Here is a 25,863-nt window from a genome sequence, read left to right on the forward strand (position 1 = left end):
TCACTTCTAGACGGTTCTTTTCCATTCGTCATAACATGTTTCCCGTGAAACTCTCAGTGCCCATTCATTGGCTAACCTACCGGTTTGTTCTACGACTCTTAGATGACGATTGGTCCAAATAATGTACATCAAACAAAGTTTGCATTCTTATTGGTAAAATGTCTTAAGCCCCGCCCCAGAAGTAATACATTATACTTTACCTCCTCCCGGAGCAGTGCCACATATATCTGTGCTAGGGGAAACTTCACCCAAAGCCACTTTCTTAACACAGTTCCGTCCAACGTCACATTACAGCAGACATGGACCACATGATCAACTGGAAGGTAAGTCAGATATATTAATAAAAGTCTATTCAATAGTAACAATTTTGTTGTATTGTGTTCTATAAATCGTCCCTTATTCCGCTACGAGGTCGTTGATGTCTGGCAAGCTGCCCATCCTCTCCAATGTTGTTGTGACTTGATAGTGACACTTGCTATTTGCAGGGACAGTGCAGTGTTACGTTTTAAGATATTTTTTATTCTCTGTTGTTGGTTAGCTACATTGTTATGAGTGCTTTGTACAGTGACGCATTTGCAACGTTTTTAGGATAGTCTTGCTATAAATACTGCAGCCTACGCAGCACCGTTTATTTGGTCTAGTTCACGAGGGTCGTCTTGAGCAGGCGCTGCGCAGAGAAGCAGATCTAAAAGTCAGCACATTTTACAAGTAACTGAACGGACAGGTTCTAATTATAAAAAGATCAGCTAATTTGGTGTGTGCGCGTGTGTGTGACAGAAGACCGGCCTAGTATACGGATGGTTGCAGCTGTCCTGCCAACTATGGTGACTGTTTGGGTGTCAGCTGACTTCTAGTCTTTGGACTTTTTGGTGTGGGGGTTGAGGGGGGGGGGGGGGGGGTCGGTGTAGTATTTTGGTCCCTTGTGGAATTCTAGAGCAGTGGTTCTCAACCAGGGAATCCACAGGGGGTACCTGAGAAGGCTCATGAGACCATAGGCTTACTGGTAAAATGCACGAGAGGGTACTTCAGAGGTACTCCGGGCAGAGCAAAATTGAGTTGGTGGTACAGTAACTAGAAATGGTTGGGAACCGTTGTTCTAGTGTTCCTTCCTTGAGGGATGGTAAAGAGGGGCTGGTGGAGAGTGACTTGGTCCACTGTGCAATTGAGCATGACAGAGGATTATATTAAGTCGGACAACTTTGTTGGTCAAACAAACTCATTTTCTTTCCATCTAGTTTGCCACAGAACGGCTGATTTATATTTTATAGATTTGTTCTATAGTGAATTAACCTGTACATTACCAGCCTTCATGAGCTTTCATGACCTAAACACACAGCACATAGCCTCATTCTCTCTCTCATCACCCTGCTCCTTTCTATCTCTCTCTCTCCCTCCAGGCGTTGGACAATGTCCCTCTGCTCTTCTACATCTTGGCATTGAAGACCCTGGTCTTGTGCCTGGGCTTCGCTGGAGTGAAGATCTATCAGGCAAAGAAGGAAGAGGCCAAGCTGAAGATACAGAGGGCAGAGCAGAGGAGGATAGCGGAGCAGGTGCAGGAGCTCCTGGATAACGAGCTCCTGGACAACAAGAAGGATGACTGACCCGGAGGAACAAGGGAGAGTGTGAGGAGATGAAAGGTGAAAGTGAATACAATACAAAATGAGTCCATTTGGAAATCAGTCAGCAATATAGACTGGGAGATAACAATGGGTGTTTTCAAAGCTGCTTCAAAGGGTATGATGTCTTAAAGTACAGTAGTTATTGGTCAGTTTGAGCTAAACATTGCCCCTTTCTTCCCAGGAACTACAGTATGTCACCTGACCAGACTGGGGACCTACATGCTCCAAGGATGGGGCGGAACTCTGATTGGCTGATCTGGGGAGGAAGTGTTGAGATGTCTAGTTCCTGTTGGACAGTACTCACCCAGAACAGGCCTGGGGTCCTGGACATTGCTGCAGGTGTCATTCTTTTTTTACACAAACTTTTAACTTCAGAGCCACCAGATGTTTTGTAAATAAAGACTGTTTTTGTACCTCTGTTGAAGCTGCCTTTCTTTGTCACATTTGATGTATAGAGCTGAATGTTGGAGACAGTGGTGTGATGGAGAGGTGGTCAGTCTATTGACTACACATTAGGGGGCATTTATTTTTTCCTGATCAAGGAGATGAGGAAGCCACTATAGCACTAAAGTCTTATCATGTTGACTGTTTTCCCTGGTTCGTCTGTATGATAAGTGTACTTCTGGTACTTATTTGAATGATTTTATAGATTTTTTAAAAACTTGCTGATTATCTCCGTTAAGTGAAAAGCACTTAATCAAATGTATTATTAGACTATTGAGAAGTCTTAGTGGCTGTACATGGCTCAGTTCCCTGCACATTGTAAATTTGGCATTGGAACTGACCCTGTTTATAAAGCTTCCTCTTATTTCTGATGTTTTTCTAAAACAATTATTAGTTATTTTGATATTGAGCACTGCACTGTTGGGTAGAACTTACAAGTTAAGCATTTCACTGTATCTTTGTGCCTGTGACAAAACTTTAACTTGTAAAGGTGATAGTTTGAAAGGGTCCACATCCAACTGTCACCATAGGGAGGCAGCGAAGTGCCACCAAATGGCCAGAATGTGAAGTGGCTCCAGACAGTACTTGCCTATGAACATTTGATGAAAATAAACCACACATTCACATGACTTTAGCGGTGAAGTATTTATTACATGATAACTCACTAGATTATTATTCAAAGTATTATAATGAATGTCAATAGTTCGAGTACAAAAGTAGCTAAATGACTAATGCAACTAAACCGCTGGGGTGGATAACTTCATTCCAGATGTGCTGTGATGGCGCATGCATTAAACATTTCACAGTGCATCTACACAAGCCTCCCACTACAACCTATGAACCCCCTCTCTCTGACAGCAGCGCACACAACCAACCCTCCTACAGTAACTGCAGTTCAGAGCCCTAATGGCCCCCAGTCGGCCCCAAAATAGCCGTGTAAGTCAAGTGAGACCAGCCATACTGGCCAGGAAGATGTGCAGCAAAAATGTACAGTAAGCTATGAAGACCCATGCAGGAGGCCATCCCTGCCCCATGTGATATGGCAGCCATTTCTGTCAATCAAAGGAGGATGGACTAGGAGGGGAGTATTGTATTTGTATTAACATACAGTAACATATCTCAATGCTATGGAAGCAGAGGAGTCATTATTGGAGACCTACTATAGAATTCACTCCTTGACAGGTTCATTTGCTAAGAAAGTAACTTTGAAGTGTTCTGCTTACAAATGTTAGGCCTGGAGTAAAGACCATTAGGAATTATTCGTGAATAATAATTAGGTCTATTGTGATGTCATCAAATAGAATGTCATTTGTACTCCTCGATGAGTGAAACATTGTAAATCACTGAGCTAGTGATGGCAGCATTCCACAGGAGGTTGGCGGCACCTTAATTGGGGAGGACGGGCTCGTGGTAATGAGTGGAGCGCAATAGGTGGAATGGTATCAAACACATAGTTTGACGCCGTTTCAGCCATTATTACGAGCCGGCCTCCACTGCAGCATGCGCACACATCTTATAGACAAGAAAATGATGGATCCAGTACACAGTATGAAATTAGTCTATAGACAGGGTTTGTTACGGGGTCCTGAATTACAAGTCACAATGAATCCAAAGAAAGTTGATCCCCCGGTGTCTCTCTAGAGAGGACTACAACATCTCGCTCTCACACTACCATGCCTGACCATGAACATATACAACGGTTACAAAGCAAATGAAGTAAAACTGGTTTTTTTACAGCAAAACTATTCAAAACATCCCTTGCTCTTTATTCTCTGTCTACTTCTCTTTCTCTCAAGTGTCTAATATTGTTCCAAATGGAGGACGAAAGAGAAATTAAATGTGAAATGATAAGAGATGAATGTCTCTCGCTCTTTCTCTCCATGAAAAGGCAGGGCTATGAGATGCAACTCCCCCTAGTGTTAGAGAAGATGTATTACATGTCCCAACAGCATCCTCCCAGGGGCCAGGTTGTCATTGACTTCTGAGAGGCAGATGTGGGAGACATGCTTTGTGGATGTTAGAGCGCCCCTTCTCTCTGCTGCTCACTGCATGACGCCGGGGGTGATGTCCGGACGCCGTGTCTGGATGATTTTGGGGCGAGGGGGGCGGTTGCTGCTGCTGGTGCTTCCTTCTGTGTCGTCTTCGCCCCCCGAGCTGTCCTGCTCGTTCTCACACACGTGGACCACTACGCTGGGGGTGGTGGGGGTGCCGGTGTGAAGCTCGTACTTCTCACCTAATTTAGAGTTGGAGAGAGGACCGTTGATACTGTAGGACTGGCCACAATCAAACTGATGGCAATACAAAGGACAGCTACTGTAATTCCATCACATTGAATTAAAATCAATTCTAATTTTAGGTTCCCATCCTCATTGTAGCAAGTGTGTGTGTGTGTTGTACCTGGCCCTAGTTTGGAGATGGCACAGAGAAGGTCGTAGTTGATGACGGGCACGGCGTCCGGGGCCTGCTGCCACCCTACTGGTGGCGAAGCTGGGGGGGAGATCAGGAACTGTTTGTCAGGTTTAGGGGGCTCCAGGCGGGGACTGCCTATGAGGACGGACTGCAGGGCAGACGGGGGGGGCGAGACACGAGGCTCAATGTAGATCAATGGAATCAATCAGTGCCAACACTGCTGCTAGCTAAACCAAAGTGATGAACACATTTTTTAAATAATTTGTTTACCTTTATTTAACTAGGCAAGTCAGTTAAGAACAAATTCTTATTTACAATGACGGCCTACTTGTAAAGCCCTCCTCTAAACCGGATGACGCTGGGCCAATTGTGCGCCGCCCTATTGGACTCCCGATCACGGAGATACAGCCCGGGATCGAACCCGGGTCTTTAGTGACGCAGTGCCTTAGACCGCTGCGCCACTTGGGAGCTATTATTTGTAATGCATAGCATATTTCCACTACCAAAAGATCCAAGTAACTGAAAGTATGGGGGCATTAGGTGATGTACAGAAGTCGTGTCTCTACCTGTGCGAAGTAGAGGCGCATCTCTTTGCCGTTGAAGTCGCTCTTGTGCAGTCGGAGCCGCGCCTCAGCGGCAGCCAGTGCATCGCTGAAGTTGATTCTCACACGCCGGAAACTCTTAAAGAACTGGAAGTTTACGTCCGGGTCGAAGGAGCGGAACAGAGACTCAAAACTGGCCTATAGGAGGAGAGAGAGAAAAGAGAGGGCGAGAGAGAGAGAGAGAAAGAGGGTGAGAGAAAGGGTGAGAGAGAGAGAAAGAGGGGGTGAGAGGGCGAGAGAGAGGGTGAGAGGTCGAGACAGAAAGAGGGGGGTGAGAGGGCAAGAGAGAAAGAGGGGGTGATAGGGCGAGAGAGAAAGAGAGAGAGAGAGGGGGTGAGAGGGCGAGAGAGAGGGTGAGAGGTCGAGACAGAAAGAGGGGGTGAGAGGGCGAGAGAGAAAGAGGGGGGTGATAGGGCGAGAGAGAAAGAGTGAGAGAGAGAGGGGTGAGAGGGCGAGAGAGAGGGTGAGAGGTCGAGACAGAAAGAGGGGGTGAGAGGGCGAGAGAGAAAGAGGGGGTGATAGGGCGAGAGAGAAAGAGGGTGAGAGAGAGGGGGTGAGAGGGCGAGAGAGAAAGAGGGGGGTGAGAGGGCGAGAGAGAAAGAGGGTGAGAGAGAAAGAGAGGGTGAGAGTGATGTTACCACACAGCATTAGTAATGGGATGACGTAATACATTAAATACATAATGGTCTGTTTACCCAGAAATAGGCTATGCTTCTCAAAACTGCTCAGTCACCATGATCCCACAGATAACAAACATTAACTACAGTTATGAGACTGTGGCCTGGGAGAGAACCAGCAGTGGGAGAGAAGCCCAACAAAAAGCATAAAACCAAGGGGCTCCCGAGTGGCTCAGCGGTCTGGGGCACTGCATCGCAATGCTAGAGGCTTCACTACAGACCCGGGTATGATCCCAGGCTGTGCCGCAGCCAGCCGCGACTGGGAGACAAATGAGGCGGCGCACAATTGGCCCAGCGTCGTCCGGGTTAGGGGAGGGTTTGGCCGAGATGTCCTTGTCCCATCGCGCTTTAGTGACTCCTGTGACGGGCCGGGCGCATGCACGTTGACACGGTCGCCAGTTGTACGGTGTTTCCTCCGACACATCGGTGCGGCTGGCTTCCGGGTTAAGTGGGCATTGTGTCAAGAAGCAGTGCGGCTTGGTTGGGTCGTGTTTCGGAGGATGCACGGCTCTCGACCTTCGCCTCTCCTAAGTCAGTACAGGAGTTGCAGCGATTGGACAATTGGATACCACGAAATTGGGGAGAAAAGGGGGTAAAAAATAAAAATCCAAGACCAGTCCAGGCACAATGACAATAAAACCAAACCCTATAAAGGCCAAATGCATTGTGATTTGAAAGGCACATTTGTCAAGTGTATGAAGACTTGTACTGTAAGTACCTTTCCCGAAAACACTGTCACCAACCTCGTTTCATATCTTCAGTCTTTCAGGCCTAACGTTACCCACCCCCGCCCTTCTAAAAATAGCTGCTGCAAAATGCTTGACTAAACTGTCCCCTTAAAATGAGGAACACTGCACGGTTGTCATGGCAACCCTGCTCAACTTGTGTGCGTGCCTGGCCTTGGTGAGTGTCGGGGTCCGTCGCTAAAGAAAGACCCAGTGTGACAGCGGTCTGAAAGGAGCTCAGCTCAGACCATGAGGACCGCTGCATCTCATTGGTCTAAAGCAGTTTGGAACGATTAGTTCAGTGAGAATTAATCACAAGCTGCAGCCAAGCACAGATCTTGGAACAGATTACTTAACCATTACAACCACTGGGAAATGGACCTCAAAGGCTACAGAATCTGACTTTAGATCAGTTTTAGGAGACAGATCAGAGGCGACATATAAAGCCTTCTTACCCGGGACTCAGGCCTGTCAAACACTTCCTGGTTGGTCACCGAGGCAACCAGGCAGAAGGCGTTACACTTGGTGGTCTTGAGGTGCATGATGGGAAGGGCAGGGAGGCAGAGGCCTTTCCACCTGATAATGCGGGAGGTCAGAGTTTGTGAGGAGGGGCCGGGATGAAGATGACAGGTGTGGGGGGGTTGCGCCGCCTTCCCCAGCGTGAGGGTTGAGGGAGATCTCGTTCCCACAAAAAAAAAAAAAACGTATTTTTCCTGTTTCCCTTACTTCCTCCTCTTCTCTATCTCTCTCTGTTTGTACAGTCCACACCCCACTAAGAGAGCTGCAAAAGCCTGCAGTCCTGGCCAAATGAAGAGCCAAAATGTCCAGTGACGTTCAAGCCGGAAGCAGTTATCTACTGAGCAGCTCGCCCAGATGCAGAGTTAGCTCTCAGGTTCCACCCTTGGCAGTGAGGTCTGTAGGACAGAGACAGGCAGCTACACGACAGCTGAAAACGGTCCTCCGTCTAGGCTGTAGAACATTCCAACGAGACTATGGGCTGCATTTGTAAAAGTCTCATAATACAGCCTTCTGTCTGGTCTCCAGCTCTCTCTGCCTCTGCAGCCACTTATATGAGAGTCACAACTGACGTACACCACAGCCCCTCCCTCTCTCTCTTCTCTTCCTTCGTTCCATGGTTCATTCACTCCCAGCCAACCCGCTGACACAGGGGGTGTGTCCTTCCTTTCTTCCCTCCCTCCTTCACTCAGACATGGTCCCTCCCTCTCTCCTTTGCTGACTAATTAGAGAGGCAGTGAGACAGAAAGACAGAGGACTGGAAAATAACTAAATCAATCCTTAGCAGACTGAAGTGTTAATCTCTTCACTCTTTTCTTGTTCTCTCTCACACACAAAACATATGACAAATATGTTGCTTAGTTGTGAATGGAAAATATGTGCAAATCAGAAATTGAGCCATGACTCTGAAACAATAAAACCACACACACACACACACACACACACACTGAATCAGCTTATCGGGGCACATGACTCTGGCCTGCTGAGCGTCAGCCGTGGAAAACACACGTCATTCTGGGTATAAATACGCCCGAGAGCTTCACTACAGAGAGACACAGACGAGAGAGATAGACTAAAAGAGAGAGGTGGCAGAAGCACAGAGTACATGAGAGAAAGGGAGAGAGACAGCCTGAAAAACAGAAGTCTGTGTGGAGAGTAAGGGAAGAAGAGAGAGAGATGAAGGAGAACTGGTTCTTATGGAAAGTATGCAGCTGGAGGCTTGATAACACAGAAGCTTTTATGAGAGTGGTATTAATAGCACTGAGGTGCTGTGAGAGGGAAAATGTATGAGAGAGAGAGAGAGACTAAAGTAAAGGCTAAGCAAGTGTGTCTATAATGTATGTGCTAAATGTAGTATACACTTGTTTGTGTGTTAGTAGTGAAGTGACAATCTGTGTGTGTGTGTTTGTGTGTGTGTGTGAGAAAGCAAATGTTCCAGTGAGGGAATGGAAAATAGGAATATGAAACCAAAACAGAGGACGGAAAAAATGTAGGGCTGAGAGCCCCCCCCCCCACAATGAGTGTTATGCAAAGGAGCTCTGAAAGAGATAGTGTGGGTGTGTGTGTGAGACTAACAGGGTAGGACAAAGGTCTGGAGATGGTTAACACACACGTACACTGTCACACACACACACACACACACAGGTCTGGAGATGGTTAACAACAACAAACACAAACACTCACATTAAACCTCAGCTGCTCTGCAGGGAGGAAGAGGAGGGAGGCACATGTTTCCATACAACACCCACAAACTTTCAAACTAGCCTACACATCCATTTTCTCAAGACTACACCCACAGGCCTAAATGCAAGTTAACAGTATCGAGGTATTGTGTCTGGACCCTCGACTGACACTTTTTGACAGCACTACTTTTATTCTGCATGCAGAGATCATCAACTCTTGTCTGAGATGTCGTCTCCAGCTGCCGCTACACGAAAGGTAGTGAGTAACAAATCATACTAGCCGTTGGCTGTGATTGACAAGCCAGTCGGCTAGAAGACAGAACCTAGAACAGCAGAGTGTGACCTCAGACAGTGACAGGTGGAACCTCAGAACTGGTTGTATATTCTAGAACACTCCACCATTGTCTGATCTGAGTGGCAGAAACAGCAGGAAAGACCAAAGTGTCACTGATAGTTATGAAGAGCACCAGAAACCAAACAGCACAGACGCATGCACACCTTTACATCAAAGACTAGACAACAAAGAGATTCTGTCCCCCCAGCACATCGTAGAGAGAGACAAGTGCACAGAGGTTGTACTCAGGCAGAGTACTTAAAGTACTTAAATATGGAGAAATCTCTACACCATTTCCTGGTGGCTAAAATTCTAAATTGTTCGCCTAATTTCAGTTTGTGACAAAACAAGTGTAGAGAATCATTGTACCATCTAAACCGCTGTGAAATATATTTTCTATAACCAAAAATATTGTATTTTCAGCTGTTTGAAGCTGGTGTACAAAACTGAAAGTAAAAGACGCAAAAATAAAACTTAATGGGAAGAACAGAAATAGCACACATAGAACAGATATACATACCGCTTCTTAGACTTGCATTCAATGAGAATGGCAGATCTATAACTCACATTTATATGTCAATTTGGTCAAATTGCCCCCCAAAAAGTTACATCATGTAGCTTTAAGTCTACCAGCTGCAGTCTGGTACTAGCGTGCAAGAACACACACACTACCTGCTCTGTTCTCTCTCCAGGCCTGAGGCTTTGTGAATCAAATATCTCTACCACGCAAATCCCTCAGTGAGTACAGTAAGACAGTACAGGTCACAGATTCCATTCGGTAACCTCTGGGGTGTCACGTGTGTGGCCAGTCCCTGGCGGTGACCTGTATTAAAATGACCTGTTGTAATAATGTGTGGCCCTTACTGCAGGAGGGAAGCCATTCTGATTTGGACAGGACAGTTTACCTGATTAAGGGCAGGGACAGGTCTTAAAACTAGATGAATATCTGAATAGGATGGAAACGGTGTGTGTCTTTGTCAAACATTCCTAAAGGAGAACACAGTGTTGATGCACACAGTGGAATATTCCATCACATGATCTCTCAGCTGACTCAAAGCTCCTTAAAGGACGTGACCCTGTGAAAAGAAAAACACTTTTATTCCAAACAGTCAAGTTTTTATGACCTTTACCCTGTTTCACTTCCTTCTAAGCCCAATTGATTTTTCAATCATTGATCTGTGTGTGTGAGAGAGTGTGTGTGTGATAGTGAGTGAGTGAGAGAGAGTTGGAGTATGTGTGGCTTGACCAGCTGTTCTGGTTTGAGCACCTGTCTCACTGTTTCTGCCCCCTCCCGTCCATGGAAGAGGCTATCAGTAGGAAAATACATTTCAGCTGAATCGGACACTATTCACCAATGTCACCACACCAGCTAGGCCTCTATGTTAAACAAACAATGTGTAAATTCCATACAGCATTGACTTCTGTTTGTTGTTTCGCACAACAGTACTGTTTGTATGGCCCATAGTAGTGTGTAGTAGACCCATGGTGAGTTGACACTTGGTTCTCATGAACAAAAGCAACCGTGTGTGGTAGGGCTGACCCCAATTAGTTGACTGGTTGATGGTTGTTCTTTCCTCCTTTGTTTGGAGCGCTCCTGTCAACGTTGAGTAAGGACGCGCACCTGATTATGCACTGAAGTAGGCCTATATGCTACCTGGCCTATGTGCAAATGTAGGCATATAAATGTGCCCATTTGTGGATCTGATTGTATTTCTGATTGGCTTAATGCACCACCACTAATGAGCTGTGGAGCTTCTCAAAGTAATGTTTACTTCAAAGTCTGTTTTTACATCCATTGAGAATTACAATCGTTCCTCAATGTACACTACCGGTCAAAAGTTTTAGAACACCTACTCATTCAAGGGTTTTTCTTTATTTTACTATTTTATACATTGTAGAATAATTGTGAAGACATCAAACCTATGAAATAACACATATAGAATCACGTAGTAACAAAAAAAGTGTTAAACAAATCTATTTAATATTTGAGATTCTTCAAATAGCCACCCTTTGCCTTGAAGACAACTTTGCACACTCTTGGCATTCCCTCAACCAGCTTCTTGAGGTAGTCACCTGGAATGCATTTCAATTAACAGGTGTGTCTTCTTAAAAGTACATTTGTGGAATTTCTTTCTTTCTTAATGCATTTGAGCCAATCAGTTGTGTTGTGACAATGTAGGGTGGGTATACAGAAGATAGCCCTATTTGGTAAAAGACCAAGTCCATATTATGGCAAGAACAGCTCAAATAAGCAAAGAGAAACGACAGTCCATCATTACTTTAAGACAAAGTTCAGTCAATACGGAACATTTCAAGAACTTTGAAAGTTTCTTCAAGTGCAACCATCAGGTGCTATGATGGAACTGGCTCTCATGAGGACCGCCACAGGAAAGGAAGACCCAGAGTTACCTCTGCTGCAGAGGATAAGTTCATTAGAATTACCAGCCTCAGAAATTGCAGCCCAAATAAATGCTTTATTTTAATTTAATTTTACCTTTATTTAACTAGGCAAGTCAGTTAAGAACAAATTCTTATTTTCAATGACGGCCTAGGAACAGTGGGTTAACGGCTTTTTACCTTGTCAGCTCGGGGATTCGATCTTGCAACCTTTCGGTTACTAGTCCAACGCTGGTCAACTAACAGACACATCTCAACATCAACTGTTCAGAGGAGACCTGTGTGAATCAGGCCTTCGTGGTCGAATTGCTGCAAAGAAACCACTATTAAAGGACACCAATAAGAAGATGAGACTTGTTTGGGCCAAGAAACATGAGCAATAGACATTAGACCAGTGGAAATGTGTCCTTTGGTCTGGAGTCCAAATTGGAGATTTTGGGTTCCAAGTGCTGCATCAGATGACCTGGCCTCCATAATCACCTGACCTCAACCAAATTGAGATGGTTTGGGATGAGTCGGACCGCAGAGTGGGAAAGGAAATGCAGCCAACAAGTGCTCAGCATATGTGAGAACTTCAAGACTGTTGGTAAAGCATTCCAGCTGAAGCTGGTTGAGAGAATGCCAAGAGTTTACAAAGCTGTCATAAAGGCAATGGGTGGCTATTTTGATTTGGTTACTACATGATTCCATATGTGTTATTTCATAGTTTTGATGTCTTCACTATTATTCTACAATGTAGAAAATAGTAAAAATAAAGAAAAACCCTTGAATGAGTAGGTGTTCTAAAACTTTTGACCGGTAGTGTATTTGAAAAATCTTTACAGCTCTCTCCCTTTCGATAACAACTCAGTGTGAAAGGGAAAAATGTCATGCTCGTATTCAGTGGAAATGTCATAAAATAGACCTACCTGATTACTTCTTATCCATTGCGCAAATAACCTACAGCTGTGTCTGTCTTAAGCTCACTGGCACAGGAAACTGAGGGCCCAGAATATGTTATACAATGTTGCAAGTTTGCTAGTGTGAGCTGGGCCAGACCCAAGTTAATAGTTATAGTTTCAAGTTCGTTGCAGACAGGCCATGCGTAGCCAATGTGATTTATATGATATTTCTTTTATCAGGATATTTTCTACCTGCAGGCTGCAATGTTTTTATTTGTTGGCTTTATGTAGGCTATTTCTACATAGTTGCAATGGCAATAGAAGTTGCATTTTAAGTTTGTATCATTTTTATTTAGATAGAATTTTGATTAACCACATGACAATGATTTTGTGATGTGAAGATGTTATTCTAAATTAAATGAAACTGTTCCATGAAAAAGTGCATTTGAAAACCATAACTAGCATGCAAATCGGTAGAAATTGTAAGATAAATTGGCATTGCTCATGAGAAAGGTTGTGGACTCCTTGTGTAGCCCATTACCAGCAACTTCAGGAGGATGGTTGGGTCAGGTTAAGGTTTTTTCTTCTGGTTATCTTGATCTCTGGCTCCCTCTTGAGTCATCTGCGTCTTATTTCATCAAACAGTGAGCTTAAAGCATCATTCAAGCTCAATGCATATAGTTGACTTTATTAAAACAAATAGAGTGTGTCTACCGTAATTGCTGGACTATTAAGCGCACCTGAATATAAACCGCACCCACTGAATTATTTAAAAATATGTATTTTGTACATAAATAAGCCACACATGTCTATAAGCCACAGGTGCCTACCGGTACATTGAAACAAATTAACTTTACACAGCCTTTAAACGAAACACGGCTTGTAACAAAAATAAATAGGCTTTAACGAAACACGGCTTGTAACAAAAATTAAAACAGTAGCTTACCAAGCCTCCTCCTGTGCACTGAAACCACTGAAGTCATCTCCTTCGGTGTCGGAGTTGAATAGCCTCAGAATTGCTTCATCCGATGTTGGATCGTTTTCATTGTCGCTCTCGTCACTTTCATCCGGAGGCAAATACCCCGCTGAGCTCATGCTGCCCCTTCAACACGCAGCAGTCCAGCCATTCGAAACCCGTTGATGATAGTGGATTGTTTGACAATGCTCCAAGCTGTCAGGACCCACTGGCAGACTTGACCATAAGTTGCTCTTCGCATGCGGCCCATTTTGGTGAAGGATTTCTCCCCACTTGTCATCCAAGCCTCCCACTGAACACGGAGCGGAGCGCCACCTTAAATGCACGATTTACACTGATGTTGAGTGGCTGCAAATACTTTGGGCCATCTGCTTTTCTTCCCTCTGAAAGGTTTGTTGTCTTTTTGCACTGAGTCAGTTCCTCACGCTGCTGTTTACAAAGTCTTATAGTCGACTCATTAAGGCCAAGCTCCCATGCAGCAGCTCTATTTCTTTTTCCAACAGCCAGATCGATCGCCTTCAACTTGAAAGCTGCATCATATGCATTTCTCCGTGTCTTTGCCATGATGAGGGTGACAAAATTACTACCGTAATCAGAATGATGGGAAGTTTGAGCGCACTCGATTTACGTCACATTATGTGACGGTGCTCAGTTTTTTGGCGGCGGCATGAATCTTGCGAAAGCGGGAAAAATCCATAAATTAGCCGCGTCATTGTATAAACCGCAAGGTTCAAAGTGTGGGAATAAAGTAGCGGCTTATAGTCCAGCAATTAGGGCATATGGAAAAATACGTTTAAAAATTCCGATCACTCAATTTTTTACGTGTTTTTTCCCCCCCTTGATATATAGACATACTATTTGTTATATGCAGAACAGACGACTTTCGGTCAACCAATATAAATGTTTTTATCGGGACAGCCCTAGTGTGTGGATTTATTCGATTTGCTTTAAACAAATTGCAAGGCATAGGGCCTAGTCTTTACATAAAACTAAGTCTCTAATTTCTCCCCTTTTCAACCTCATCTCTTCCTGCTTATGACTGCTGTCCTTACTGTTCCTTGCGTCCTGCCAGCTCCAATGGAAACTCTCTCTGAATCAAAGACTAGCCTACACAGAGCGGAAGAATGTTGTGTACACTGAAAAATACATTAGTCAGATTTCCAACACAAAAACTCAGCCCCTGTGACACATTCACCTGACCTCAGGAAGGCTAGATGTTATCAGAGACTGAGATAATGAGAGTGTGTACCAGATATGCATTTTACTAAAGATACCAATCTTTGTTTTATAATTTAGGCTATATCCTCAAAGTCCAGAAACGCTTTTGACTGAATAGGGCCCCTGCTTGCCAACTCTCTCCCTCTCAGGGGGATCTCCTGAAGGACATCTGGCATAGTTAGAGCACACACCTTTTTCCATTGTTCTGATTACAGTGTGTTATGACATCGTCTACTTCCAGTGGCCTTCATTTGACTGACAAAGAGGTCACAGCCTCATCAGCCAAAACCCCTGACAAGAGATCGGTGAGAGGAGCAGAGATGACTAGACATGTTTGTGCCATATCATTTTCACTTATTGGCTAGCTAAGTGGTCATGAAGGAAAGAAGACAAGGAAAGAGTCAAATAAACACTCTGCCGGTGTGCATCTGTCCTTGGCTAAACTCTGAGATTCTGGCCCAGTTAGGACAGAATCTCAGTTTTTCCAAGCTTCCTGTATTCTGGCCTTGTTATGGGGGGAAATCTAGTAATGTTCTTGCTGATGGAACTGTTCCAACCCCTATGGAATCAGGCAGGGGATGGAAGGGAACAATTTCCATGTGTGTGATGAGGGTGTGAGTGGTGGATTGGAACTACACAACTAGGAGCCTAAGACTCATCTTTAGAAAGATGCCAATTCTTTGGAGGAGTGGAATGTAATACTATCTTTGGATTGAACATGAGTACACACACACACACACATAGGTTTAAGTTGTTTAGTAGGGAACCATTGTAATGTAATGCAAGCTTGCTTTGGTTGAATGCTTTGATCCACCATAACACACATCCTTACCTTCAGAGTTTGGTCATTGAAAACATCTTCAGTTACTTTGCATGCGATAAGGGCGTTGGGAAGGTCGGTAAACTGCACACCGACCGTTGCCTCAGCACCATCGCTTTTCTCTGATTTCTGCATCTTGTACTTGTTCTAGTCGCGCCAGGTTAGTTGTTTCAACTTGCAGTTCGGACCTAGCAGTCACTGTAGCTAAATATACTGTGGTCCTCCGTTAGCTTTCATCTAGCTAGCTAGCTAGCAGAAGCGCTTAGCTACTATCTCATCGCAAGCTCCTTAGAGTCGTCATTAATTAATGAGCAAAAGTTAAATAACTAATGTAGCTATGTTGTTTTATGGCCAAATATTTCTCAGTAAATGATATTCAAAACGCATATTACAATAAAAACTGAAAGTACTGGTATAGAGCTGGTGGCACATCGACTAAAGGAGATGACGTCAAGGGGACGAAAAACAGCTGATGCGATTTTCCGGTTTAGAACTGTCGCAACGCAGCTTCACTGATCACTGCAATTCGGGATTGTCCAAAAGATTACATGATAACGAGTTTGACTCATACAGTCTGTTTTAGATCAGTGATGTCTACGCAGCGCTTTACCCCATTGCAAATTACTGGAACGCTCTGAAGGTGATGGCATATTAGCTGCCACTGTCAGTGTTGAGTTTTAGGACACTGTAATTTTGCCCTGAACTGCTCGTTGCAAATGCCATACTTATGTCTACTGAAGTGAAGTCTATTTATTTATATGTAAATGACCTGCTATTTTATCATATTTACTACCATTATAGACAAAGCAATACTGCCCTCTAACGTTGAAAAACGTAAGGCCTACAGTCAGTATTAGATGATCTTCTTTATTTGAAGAGTATGATGGAAGCATCATCAATATGTTTACATCGAAGAATGACATTTAAAAGATAAATAATTACTAAGGTTATTCATCCTTTTGTACCAAAATTCTCTTGTGTGAATAATTCAATTTGGTCAACAATGCAATCCTTTACCTTCCGATGCCTCTGACTGTCAGACAGTGGTTTTATAGGTCTACTCTGCCTAAAAAGCCTGAAAGAGGATAAGGGATTGTACTAGGACAACTGTGGTTTACTGAAAAGCTAACTCAGGGCATCCTCACTGACCTCAGCAGAGGCTCAGCTTATGAGTTATGTTAAAGGAGAACTGAAAACTGCCAAGGGGTCAGGGCAGGAGGGGGGCTTGTTGGATGTGTTTTATGATTGGAGGGGGGGCATGTATGGAGGCAGCCATCGGGAGGAGGAGATTGTTAGGGAAGTGGTTGAATGGATGGGGGTTGGAGTGGAGTAGAGGGGCCTGGGGTATGGGGAGGGATGTGGGATACTGGGGCTATGCTGGGCTAGGCATGGTTGTGGGGGTATAGGCTCTGGAGCTGGGCTGAGCTGGGGGATATAGGCTCTGGAGCTGGACTAGGCTGGGGGATATAGGCTCTAGAGCTGGGCTGGGCTGGGGGATATAGGCTCTGGAGCTGGGTGGGGGGGGTATAGGCTCTGGAGCTGGGCTGGGCTGGGCTGGGCTGGGCTGGGAGGATATAGGCTCTGGAGCTGGGCTGGGAGGATATAGGCTCTGGAGCTGGGCGGGGGTTGGGGGTTATAGGCTCTGGAGCTGGGCTGGGCTGGGCTGGGAGGATATAGGCTCTGGAGCTGGGCTGGGCTGGGCTGGGGGGATATAGGCTCTGGACGGATTTAAATGAGGCAGGCTGGTCATGTGGGGATCAACTTCTGAAACTCAGCCTAATCCTTTGGAGAAGGAGGGAGAGGGAGAGGGAGAGGGAGAGAGAGAGAGAGAGAGAGAGAGAGAGAGAGAGAAAGAGATTGTACTTTGACCAACTGTACACAGGCACTATTTACAGATTGGAGCCCCAGGCAGCGACAACTAGAAGCTGTGCGTGTGTCCGTGGAACCTACAAACACACACTTATCTAACTTTCTCAAACTTGGCTTGAACTCCTGGACACATACTCGTTGGAACCTTGAACACACTCCTTCCCAGTGTGTGTTGGTCTTCCAGTAACCATGGCTCAGTCTGAAGCTAATGGCCTCAGCCCGGACCTTTCCAATGGAGCCATCATCCACAGCCCTATAGGAACCTGTACCAAGCCGGACAGACAGAGACAACGAGATGAAGAGGAGGAGGAGGATGTAGAACTAGCAGAGGAGGTGTTAGAACTGGGGGAGGAGGTGGGCGAGGACATGGAGGACATTGGGATGGCAGGTGCAGCTGATCATTTCGAAGTGACGATGCAAGCTAGCGGGAGCGGAGGAAAGGAGGGAGAGGAGGGGGAGAGGGGGATTGAAGAGGAGGTTGGTTTACAGGAAAAGAGAGAGGGGGATAAAGGGGAGCGGGAGCTGACCGTGACAGTTGTTGTAATTGAAGAGGAGGAGAAAGAGCAGGAGGAATCTGTAGAGGCTGTTGAAGAAGAGAAGTTCGCTGAGAGAGAGGAGGAGTCAGCAGGGGCGGACAAAGAGAGAGAAATAGAGGAGAGAGAAGATCCTCTCCCCCCACCACCCCCTAGTTTACCTGAAACTGAGTCCATTAATGATGAGGTAGAGAGGAAAGCCTTGGAGACATCTCCAGAGGCAGAAAAGGCACAAATAATTTTGCCTGTTGATGAGACAGAGAAGACAGAGGACAATGTCGGTTTGACGACAACAGAACCGCCAGTCCCGTCAACTAATGATGAGGTGGAGAGTAAAGAAGAGCTGTGGACAGAGAGTCGAAAGCCAGAAACCACATCCACTACAGATGAGTTAACAAAGGGAGAGCAGAGTGGCGGTCAGGATGCGGAGATGCCCATCAGCCAGGTGACTAATGATGATGGCATGGCGAGAGTGAGTGATGAAAGCGGGAGTCAAGTGACCGATGACTTTCAAACGGTGTCCACTAGTGATGAGGTCAGAGAAACACGGCAGGAGGGAGGACGGGAAGAGGAGCCTAAACATCAGCCAGCCAATGACAATGAAGGAGAGACCGAGGAAAGTAACAATAAATTGGCAAAAAATCGACAGGTTTCACAAGAAGAGAGGGATGAGAACCAGCAGGGAAGTGAGAAGAGTAAAGAGAAAAAAGAGGAGGTTAAAAGCCCTGTTACAGAAGAACAGGGAGAGACAACTAAAGCAGTTTTAGAGAAAAAAGAGGAGGGGGATCAAGCGACAGAGCACCAGCCCCCGTTGTTTGTTACCAATGAGTTCATAGAGCTTGGAGTCGTCAAGAGTCAGGCAACCACAGCTCAACAGCCACAGGATGTTGTCACTCCACCTGTTGAGGTAGAGGGAGGGTGCAAGAGCAAGGCACAGCCACTGATACAGCCCAATGAGAGTCAGGAGGGTGAGAACGGCTCTAAAGAGGAGGGAGGTTTACAACAGACAGAACAGCAGCTACAGGTGGAAGAGGGTGACAGTGATAGGGCAGTGAAGGGAGGTGGTAGGGAGAGGGAAGAGCCGCAACAGGTTGGAGATAATGCGGTGGTGGGGATGGACACAGAAGGCAGCAAAGTAAAGGAGGAGCAAAAGAAGGAGGATAATGTAGACATAGCAGAGGAAGAGAGAAGAGGTGGCGGTGGTATGGAGGAACAGACGGAAAAGGCTTTGGAGCCTGATTATGCTGCCAGAGAAGAGGGGGAAGAGAGAGAAGACAAAGTTGTAGCTCAGCCACAGGTACAGATACTCAAGGGTTCAGAAGAAGCTACACAGGAGGACGACGACAAGGATTTAGAGCATGTCGAGGAGGCTTTTGAGCTTGAGGAGGGAGGAGACATGGAGAAAGAACAGCCAGGAGAGGTCATTCTGGATGAGCTCGGAGCTGCAGAGGTGGGAGGGGCTGAAGAGATGGATAATCCAGTCCCGGTCTCAGAGATAGGGACGGGAGGAGCAGAGGGAGGAGGTGAGTTGGAGGAACAGCCAGTGACAAACATTGACGATAATCTAGACTCACAATCAGTGGTAGCGATTGAGATGGCGGAAGAGCCAGAAGATCTCATTGAGGATGAGTCTAAATCTGCATTAGAGGGAGGCTGCAAGAGAGTAGAACAGCCAGGGCCTGCCACTAAGGATGAGCCAGTAAAGTTTGGGAAGGAATACACAGCGAAGGAAAGAAGGAAAGAGAAGAAAGAAGAGGTGGAGCTAGGGGTCAAAAGTCGCAAAGCCAGGATAGAGAATGGGTTCCCTGGAACAGAGGAGGTGAAACGACAACTGCTGAATGAGATGCTGCTAACTCCCACAAGGCTGAGACAAGGAAAAATGAAAGAGGAGGCGACAGTAAAAAGAGATAGGGTGACACCCCGCAGAGGGAGCAACGACTGGATCAAGAAGGAGGCCCCAGAGGAGGTGCAGACCCGCAGAGGGAGCAACGACTGGATCAAGAAGGAGGCCCCAGAGGAGGTGCAGACCCGCAGAGGGAGCAACGACTGGAACAAGAAGGTGGCCCCAGAGGAGGTGCAGACCCGCAGAGGGAGCAACGACTGGAACAAGAAGGTGGCCCCAGAGGAGGTGCAGACCCGCAGAGGGAGCAATGACTGGAACAAGAAGGCGGCCCCAGAGGAGGCGCAAACCCGCAGAGGGAGCAACGACTGGAACAAGAAAGCGGCCCCAAAGGAGGCGCAGACCCGCAGAGGGAGCAACGACTGGAACAAGAAGGCGGCCCCAGAGGAGGCGCAGACCCGCAGAGGGAGCAACGACTGGAACAAGAAGGCGGCCCCAGAGGAGGCGCAGACCCGCAGAGGGAGCAACGACTGGAACAAGAAGGCGGCCCCAGAGGAGGCGCAGACCCGCAGAGGGAGCAATGACTGGAACAAGAAGGAGCGGCCCCAGAGGAGGCGCGGCCCCAGACCCGTAGAGGAGCAACGACTGGAACAAGAAGGCGGCCCCAGAGGAGGCGCAGACCCGCAGAGGGAGCAACGACTGAACAAGAAGGCGGCCCCAGAGGAGGCGCAGACCCGCAGAGGGAGCAACGACTGGAACAAGAAGGAGGCCCCAGAGGAGGCGCAGACCCGCAGAGGGAGCAACGACTGGAACAAGAAGGCGGCCCCAGAGGAGGCGCAGACCCGCAGAGGGAGCAACGACTGGAACAAGGAGGCGGCCCCAGAGGAGGCACAGACCCCCTGGAGGAGGGAGGACTGGGCCAAGAAGGAGGCCCCAGAGGAGGTGCAGACCCACAGAAGGAGTGATGACTGGATCAAGAAGGCCCCAGAGGAGGCACAGACCCCCGAGAGGAGTGAGGACTGGATTAAGAAGTTGTCTCCAGAGGAGGCGCAGACCCGCAGAAGGAGCGACGACTGGATCAAGAAGGAGGCCCCAGAGGAGGCGCAGACCCCTGGGTGGAGGGAGGACTGGATTAAGAAGTTGTCCCCAGAGGAGGTGCAGACCCACAGAGGGAGCAACGACTGGAACAAGAAGGCGGCCCCAGAGGAGGCGCAGACCCGCAGAGGGAGCAATGACTGGAACAAGAAGGCGGCCCCAGAGGAGGCGCAGACCCGTAGAGGGAGCAACGACTGGAACAAGAAGGCGGCCCCAGAGGAGGCGCAGACCCGCAGAGGGAGCAACGACTGGAACAAGAAGGCGGCCCCAGAGGAGGCGCAGACCCGCAGAGGGAGCAACGACTGGAACAAGAAGGAGGCCCCAGAGGAGGCGCAGACCCGCAGAGGGAGCAACGACTGGAACAAGAAGGCGGCCCCAGAGGAGGCGCAGACCCGCAGAGGGAGCAACGACTGGAACAAGGAGGCGGCCCCAGAGGAGGCACAGACCCCCTGGAGGAGGGAGGACTGGGCCAAGAAGGAGGCCCCAGAGGAGGTGCAGACCCACAGAAGGAGTGATGACTGGATCAAGAAGGCCCCAGAGGAGGCACAGACCCCCGAGAGGAGTGAGGACTGGATTAAGAAGTTGTCTCCAGAGGAGGCGCAGACCCGCAGAAGGAGCGACGACTGGATCAAGAAGGAGGCCCCAGAGGAGGCGCAGACCCCTGGGTGGAGGGAGGACTGGATTAAGAAGTTGTCCCCAGAGGAGGTGCAGACCCCTGAGCGGAAGGAGGACGGGATTAAGAAGTTGTCCCCAGAGGAAGCTCAGACCCCCGAGAGGAGGGAGGACTGGATAAAGGAGCTGAAGTCGGTGCTCAAAGAGGAGGTACTTTCCCCGAAGAGGAGAGAGGAGCAGGTGAAGAAAAAGAAGAAGAAGGTGGTGGTCATGGACGAAGTGCCCACGTTCATGCACCAGAGGACAGAGGTGAAGATAGAGGTGAAGAAAGAGAAGGAGGCGCAGGGGGAGGAGAAGACGCCAAAGAAGTCTGTGAGGCTGCAGAGCCCAACTCCTTACGAGGAAGACAGCGACAGTCCGGACCCCCAGGAGTACGAGATCTCCCTCTATGTCAAGGTACAGTAGCACCAAGGGTTAACTATGGGTTAGCTATGACGTTAAGAACGTTGCAGATAGACATGTGATGAATAAAGCTGACACAATTCCCTTTTTTAGACGACAGGCAATCACATGTGTTCTATCTACAATACACCCTGTGTAGTACACAGTACATTTATATCTGAAAGTTCTGTTATGTTGCATCTTCCTGAACAGACCCCAGTGCTCCCTGGTCCTGTAGAGCTACAGGCTGTATCGATCAGCTGATTACCTGAATCAGGTGTGTTACCTTGCACATCCTGTGGGTGCGCAGGACCAGGACTGAAGAACACTGAGGGGTGTGGTCTAAGATGTATAGATCTCTCTGCCATTGTCTTCGTGTATTGGCAACTCCACTTGTGGCAGGTTATAGTTTAGCATGTTTTCAAAGTCAAGTGTAGCTTCTATTCAGGTAACGGCTACAAGATGTATCTGTCCACATGTCACAACAATACAAACCCACCCCTTCTCTTCCTTCTTTCTCTCTCTCTATCTGCCTCCAACTCTCACATGGTAATCCAATCAGTGTTTCGGAATCCTCGAGAATGATCTACTTAGCTCGTAATGGAACTTTCCTGTCATCCTGTTCTATAGATTACACATGGGGCTACATGTAGCGTGCTAGCTAGCATCATATGAAAACTCATGCCAGCCACTAGCCCTAGCCCACCTTTTAGCTTATCTTAGCTACTTAGTTGCTAATTATATTAGTGTCTGGTCTATAGTCATGTTCAGTTGGTCATAAAGGCTAGCTCAGACACTGTCCGCTCAAAGCCCCAGACATTGTTCTGTTGTTGTGGTCTATTCTCCCCTGGCTGGTTTAAAGTAATGCGATTTGACAACTTGAAATGGCCGCCTTTCAGGAGTCGTTGAGAGAGAGAGGACGTTGTTGTTATCATTAGCCTACTTTCTGTGGCCTGTTCTTCTTTACCACCGAGTGTAGCGACAAGGCAACATACAATGATACTGGCTTCGCTTCAGATCTGGGCCTGGAAAATATACTGTAAGGGAGTAGTTAGCAGGTAACTTAATTTACGTCGAAATAAAGACACTGTTTGGCCCTGCAGGTCAGAGGTGATGTAGTAAGGAAAGAAGAGGGTCTGTGTGTCTGGCCAGTAAAGTATTAGCCTGCTGGACTTATTCAAAAACACACCGCCATTTTGAAAATCTGTTGCTAAGGAAACATCAAGCATACTTACGGTTTGGGTGTGAGGCATGTTGTGTAATATTCCTTGTGTTATGATTGCATGTGAGGTGTTTTGTTGGGGTTGTGTGTGATTGTGTTGGCATGTGGGAGTCATGTCGCTGGGTTGCCTGAGATCCCACTGTGATCTCGTTATCTCATCCCATTAAGAGAGTGATATCCTACTGTAATTCTACCCCTCTTTAGCTGATTGCACACACACACACACACACACACACACACACACACACACACACACACACACACACACACACACAGTCTTGCCGGCCCCATTGTCCCATGCGTGCGTGTGTGTGAGGGAAATTCTAGTAGTGTTGTTAGTGAGTGTTCTGGTCCAAAATGGCTGCCGTAGCATCACCTGTGGCCCACTATCAATATAAAGTGCTTTGAGGACTAGGTGGAGAGTACTACATTGAGCCACTACATCATTACGCTCCATTCTAGCCGCATCTGTATTGCTTAGAGCCATGTATTTCTGGTCAGTTGTCTATAAAAAGCCTGTATTAAAAAGTTACCTGACATGGTACCTCCTTTGGCTCAATTGGTTGGAGTGTGGCTCTCTATAGCAACCCCAGGGTTGTGGATTTGACTCCCACATGTGCTACATAATACTGTATGTGTGCTAACCGTCAGTCGCCTAGATAAAACCTCCTGCTAAAAATGGGCATATTGTTATGGTGTTGTAGGTCTGGAGGGCTGCATGCCATGGGCCCAGGACGTGACCAACACAACAAAGGCACATTCCAGAGTTTGATGAAGGTGCCCTGGCGCCCAGCTGAAGGATTAAGCCTGGGGGAAAATGTCCTAATATCCTGGCCTGTTCTCCCGGGGCGCCTGCTCACATAATACAATAGACGCCTTTGTCTTGCTCTTGGTGTGAGAGCAACTGTAGGTATGCTCCATGGCCAAGGTCAGGGGAGGCAGGAGGCAGGAGCAAGCTCCAACTGTGGCTTTCAACGAAGTTAGAGACTCAAGGAAAACATGGAGGAAATTATTTTTGCATTTTCTCTCTCCCTCCTCTCTCTCTCTCTCTCTCTCTCTCTCTCTCTCTCTCTCTCTCTCTCTCTTTTTCTCTCTTCCCTTCTTGACCCCCCCCTCTCTCTCTTTTCTCTCTTCCCTTCTTGACCCCCTCTCTCTCTCTCTCGCTTTCTTTCTCTTTCCCTCTTTCCCTCTCTCCTTCTCGACCCTCTCTCTCCCCTCTCTCTCTCCCTCTCCCCCTCTCTCTCCCCCCCTCTCTCTCTCTCTCTCTCTCTCTCTCTCTTTCTCTCTCTAATTCTCTCTGACAATAAGCTGATTATCAGGCCTGCTGGTATGGAGCTGACTGGGGTGTCTGGGGACAAGAGGGGGTGACAGGGCCCACTCTGCCTACACACATGCAGATATTTGACTTATTGGTCCGCTGTTGTTGTCATTATGATAACAAAGTCACACACTTGAATGGTCACCTATTGCCATTAACTTTGGGGTCAGAGTTGAAGTGTGATGAGTCAGAGTTGGTTGGGTTTGTAATGATCTCAGTAGAAATATACATGATCAAACAATGTTATGTTGTTGACAACTTTCTACCCAATGAGGTACTTCTATGATATGCATGCACAGTATGGTTGGTTGCCTACGAGGAGTACGTTTTCAGTGTGTGTGTGTGTGTGTGTGTGTGTGTGTGTGTGTGTGTGTGTGTGTGTGTGTGTGTGTGTGTGTGTGTGTGTGTGTGTGTGTGTGTGTGCGTGCGTTTGTGTTTGTGTGAGAAACACATTGCGCTTTTCCATCAGGGTCAGAACAGACCTGAGGATTCCATCAACTCCCACACACTGACCCCAGAACAGACCTCACACTGTTCTGCCAGCCTACACTGACACCATACCCACAGACTCTGGGTCAGTCAGTTGGTGCCTATTGTTGCTGTTGTTTGAGGATTAATTAAAACGTATCCTGGTGCACCAAAAGAGGCAGAGTTTCTGCATTGTTAGGTTATTAAGGGCAGTGAATGAGATAATTTTACTGGAATCATAAACTGAAACTTTTGCATCAGGAAGAAATTATTGTAGAGGGGCACATGGACCTGATTACGTATCTAAACAAGTTTGCACGCTGTTCTCTGTTTGGCATGGGCTATTATTAATTCATTATGTCAGTACCTGTAGCTGAATTCAACACATCAGAACTACAATCTATAAACGAAAGACGCCCCACCAGACAGGGAAACACCCAAACAGTGTGTCTATTATGCTAGCTGTGTGTGGCTAACAAAGAGGGAGTGTGCTGTGCAAAACGTCTCACTGTCCTGCTCTGCATATCTAAACCCACCTCCCCTCGATCTTACCACTCCAATCATGGACACCCACAGCTACAGAACCCTCAGACCCGGTCCGGTCTCAGTCAGCCCAGACAGAGACCGTAACTTTCACGAGTTTCGCTGACAGAACCTGACTGATTGGAGGCAGATTGATTTACGGATCGGGCTGTGTCTTTGGACCTCTAGGTTATGAGTCCATAAACTGATACCTTGACTTGTGTTGTCACCATGGCCTGGTTTGACATAGCAGCCAAAAAGCTGGGGTTCCCAACTATCGAGCTGTTTGTCAAGGTAAGAGTTGAGCTTGAAGTATGGAGGAATTTGATGCTGCTGGTGCTGTTGTTGTTGCTGGTGGTGGTGCTGTTGTTGTTGTTGTTGCTGGTGGTGGTGGTGCTGTTGTTGTTGCTGGTGCTGGTGCTGCTGCTGCTGCTGGTGCTGCTGGTGGTGGTACTGTTATTGCTGGTGCTGGTGGTGGTACTGTTGTTGCTGCTGATGGTGGTGCTGTTGTTGTTGCTGGTGGTGGTGCTGTTGTTATTGCTGGTGGTGGTGGTGCTGTTGTTGTTGTTGTTGCTGCTGCTGTCGCTGCTGCTGGTGCTGCTGGTGGTGGTACTGTTGTTGTTGCTGCTGGTGGTGCTGTTGT

General features: G+C 47.1%; 4 protein-coding genes across 8 annotated transcripts in view; 3 read left to right on the forward strand and 1 right to left on the reverse strand.

Annotated features, from left to right (window-relative positions):
* The first annotated feature begins 210 nt into the window (after window positions 1-210).
* On the forward strand, window positions 211-2,037 carry LOC115132091 (small integral membrane protein 11-like). 2 transcript variants are annotated; one of them, XM_029664338.2, is made up of 3 exons: window positions 211-323; window positions 1,398-1,637; window positions 1,801-2,037. In XM_029664338.2, exons 1-2 carry the CDS (start codon window positions 300-302, stop codon window positions 1,599-1,601), a joined length of 228 nt encoding a protein of 75 aa, XP_029520198.1. In that variant the 5' UTR covers window positions 211-299; the 3' UTR covers window positions 1,602-1,637; window positions 1,801-2,037. The 2 variants fall into 2 exon arrangements, with proteins under 2 accessions (XP_029520198.1, XP_064875024.1); XM_065018952.1 differs by lacking the exon at window positions 211-323 and adding an exon at window positions 657-824.
* A 1,101-nt stretch (window positions 2,038-3,138) lies between these two features.
* Window positions 3,139-15,754, reverse strand: LOC115132079 (calcipressin-1-like). Of its 2 annotated transcripts, none has more exons than XM_029664317.2 (4): window positions 15,313-15,754; window positions 5,039-5,212; window positions 4,461-4,620; window positions 3,139-4,296 (listed from the first exon to the last, which is right to left on the reverse strand). In XM_029664317.2, the coding sequence occupies exons 1-4, from the start codon at window positions 15,433-15,435 to the stop codon at window positions 4,106-4,108; spliced, it is 648 nt and encodes a 215-aa protein (XP_029520177.1). In that variant the 5' UTR covers window positions 15,436-15,754; the 3' UTR covers window positions 3,139-4,105. The 2 variants fall into 2 exon arrangements, with proteins under 2 accessions (XP_029520177.1, XP_029520186.1); XM_029664326.2 differs by lacking the exon at window positions 15,313-15,754 and adding an exon at window positions 6,932-7,552.
* Window positions 8,838-25,863, forward strand: part of LOC115120748 (chloride intracellular channel protein 4-like) — a 28,750-nt gene continuing 11,724 nt past the window's right edge. Inside the window, exon 1 of one of the 3 annotated variants that reach the window (XM_065018950.1) lies at window positions 8,838-8,930. In XM_065018950.1, coding sequence (XP_064875022.1) covers window positions 8,901-8,930 — 30 coding nt within the window. In that variant the 5' untranslated portion in view covers window positions 8,838-8,900. Of the gene's footprint in view, window positions 8,931-25,174; window positions 25,515-25,863 lie in introns of those variants that run through there. The other 2 variants (XM_065018949.1, XM_065018951.1) reach the window with 2 other exon arrangements.
* Window positions 17,197-21,714, forward strand: LOC135571837 (trichohyalin-like). The gene has a single exon (XM_065019008.1). It carries the CDS (start codon window positions 17,359-17,361, stop codon window positions 21,712-21,714), a length of 4,356 nt encoding a protein of 1,451 aa, XP_064875080.1. The 5' UTR covers window positions 17,197-17,358.

Source organism: Oncorhynchus nerka, linkage group LG5 (assembly GCF_034236695.1).
Source record: "Oncorhynchus nerka isolate Pitt River linkage group LG5, Oner_Uvic_2.0, whole genome shotgun sequence".
NCBI lineage: Eukaryota > Metazoa > Chordata > Actinopteri > Salmoniformes > Salmonidae > Oncorhynchus > Oncorhynchus nerka.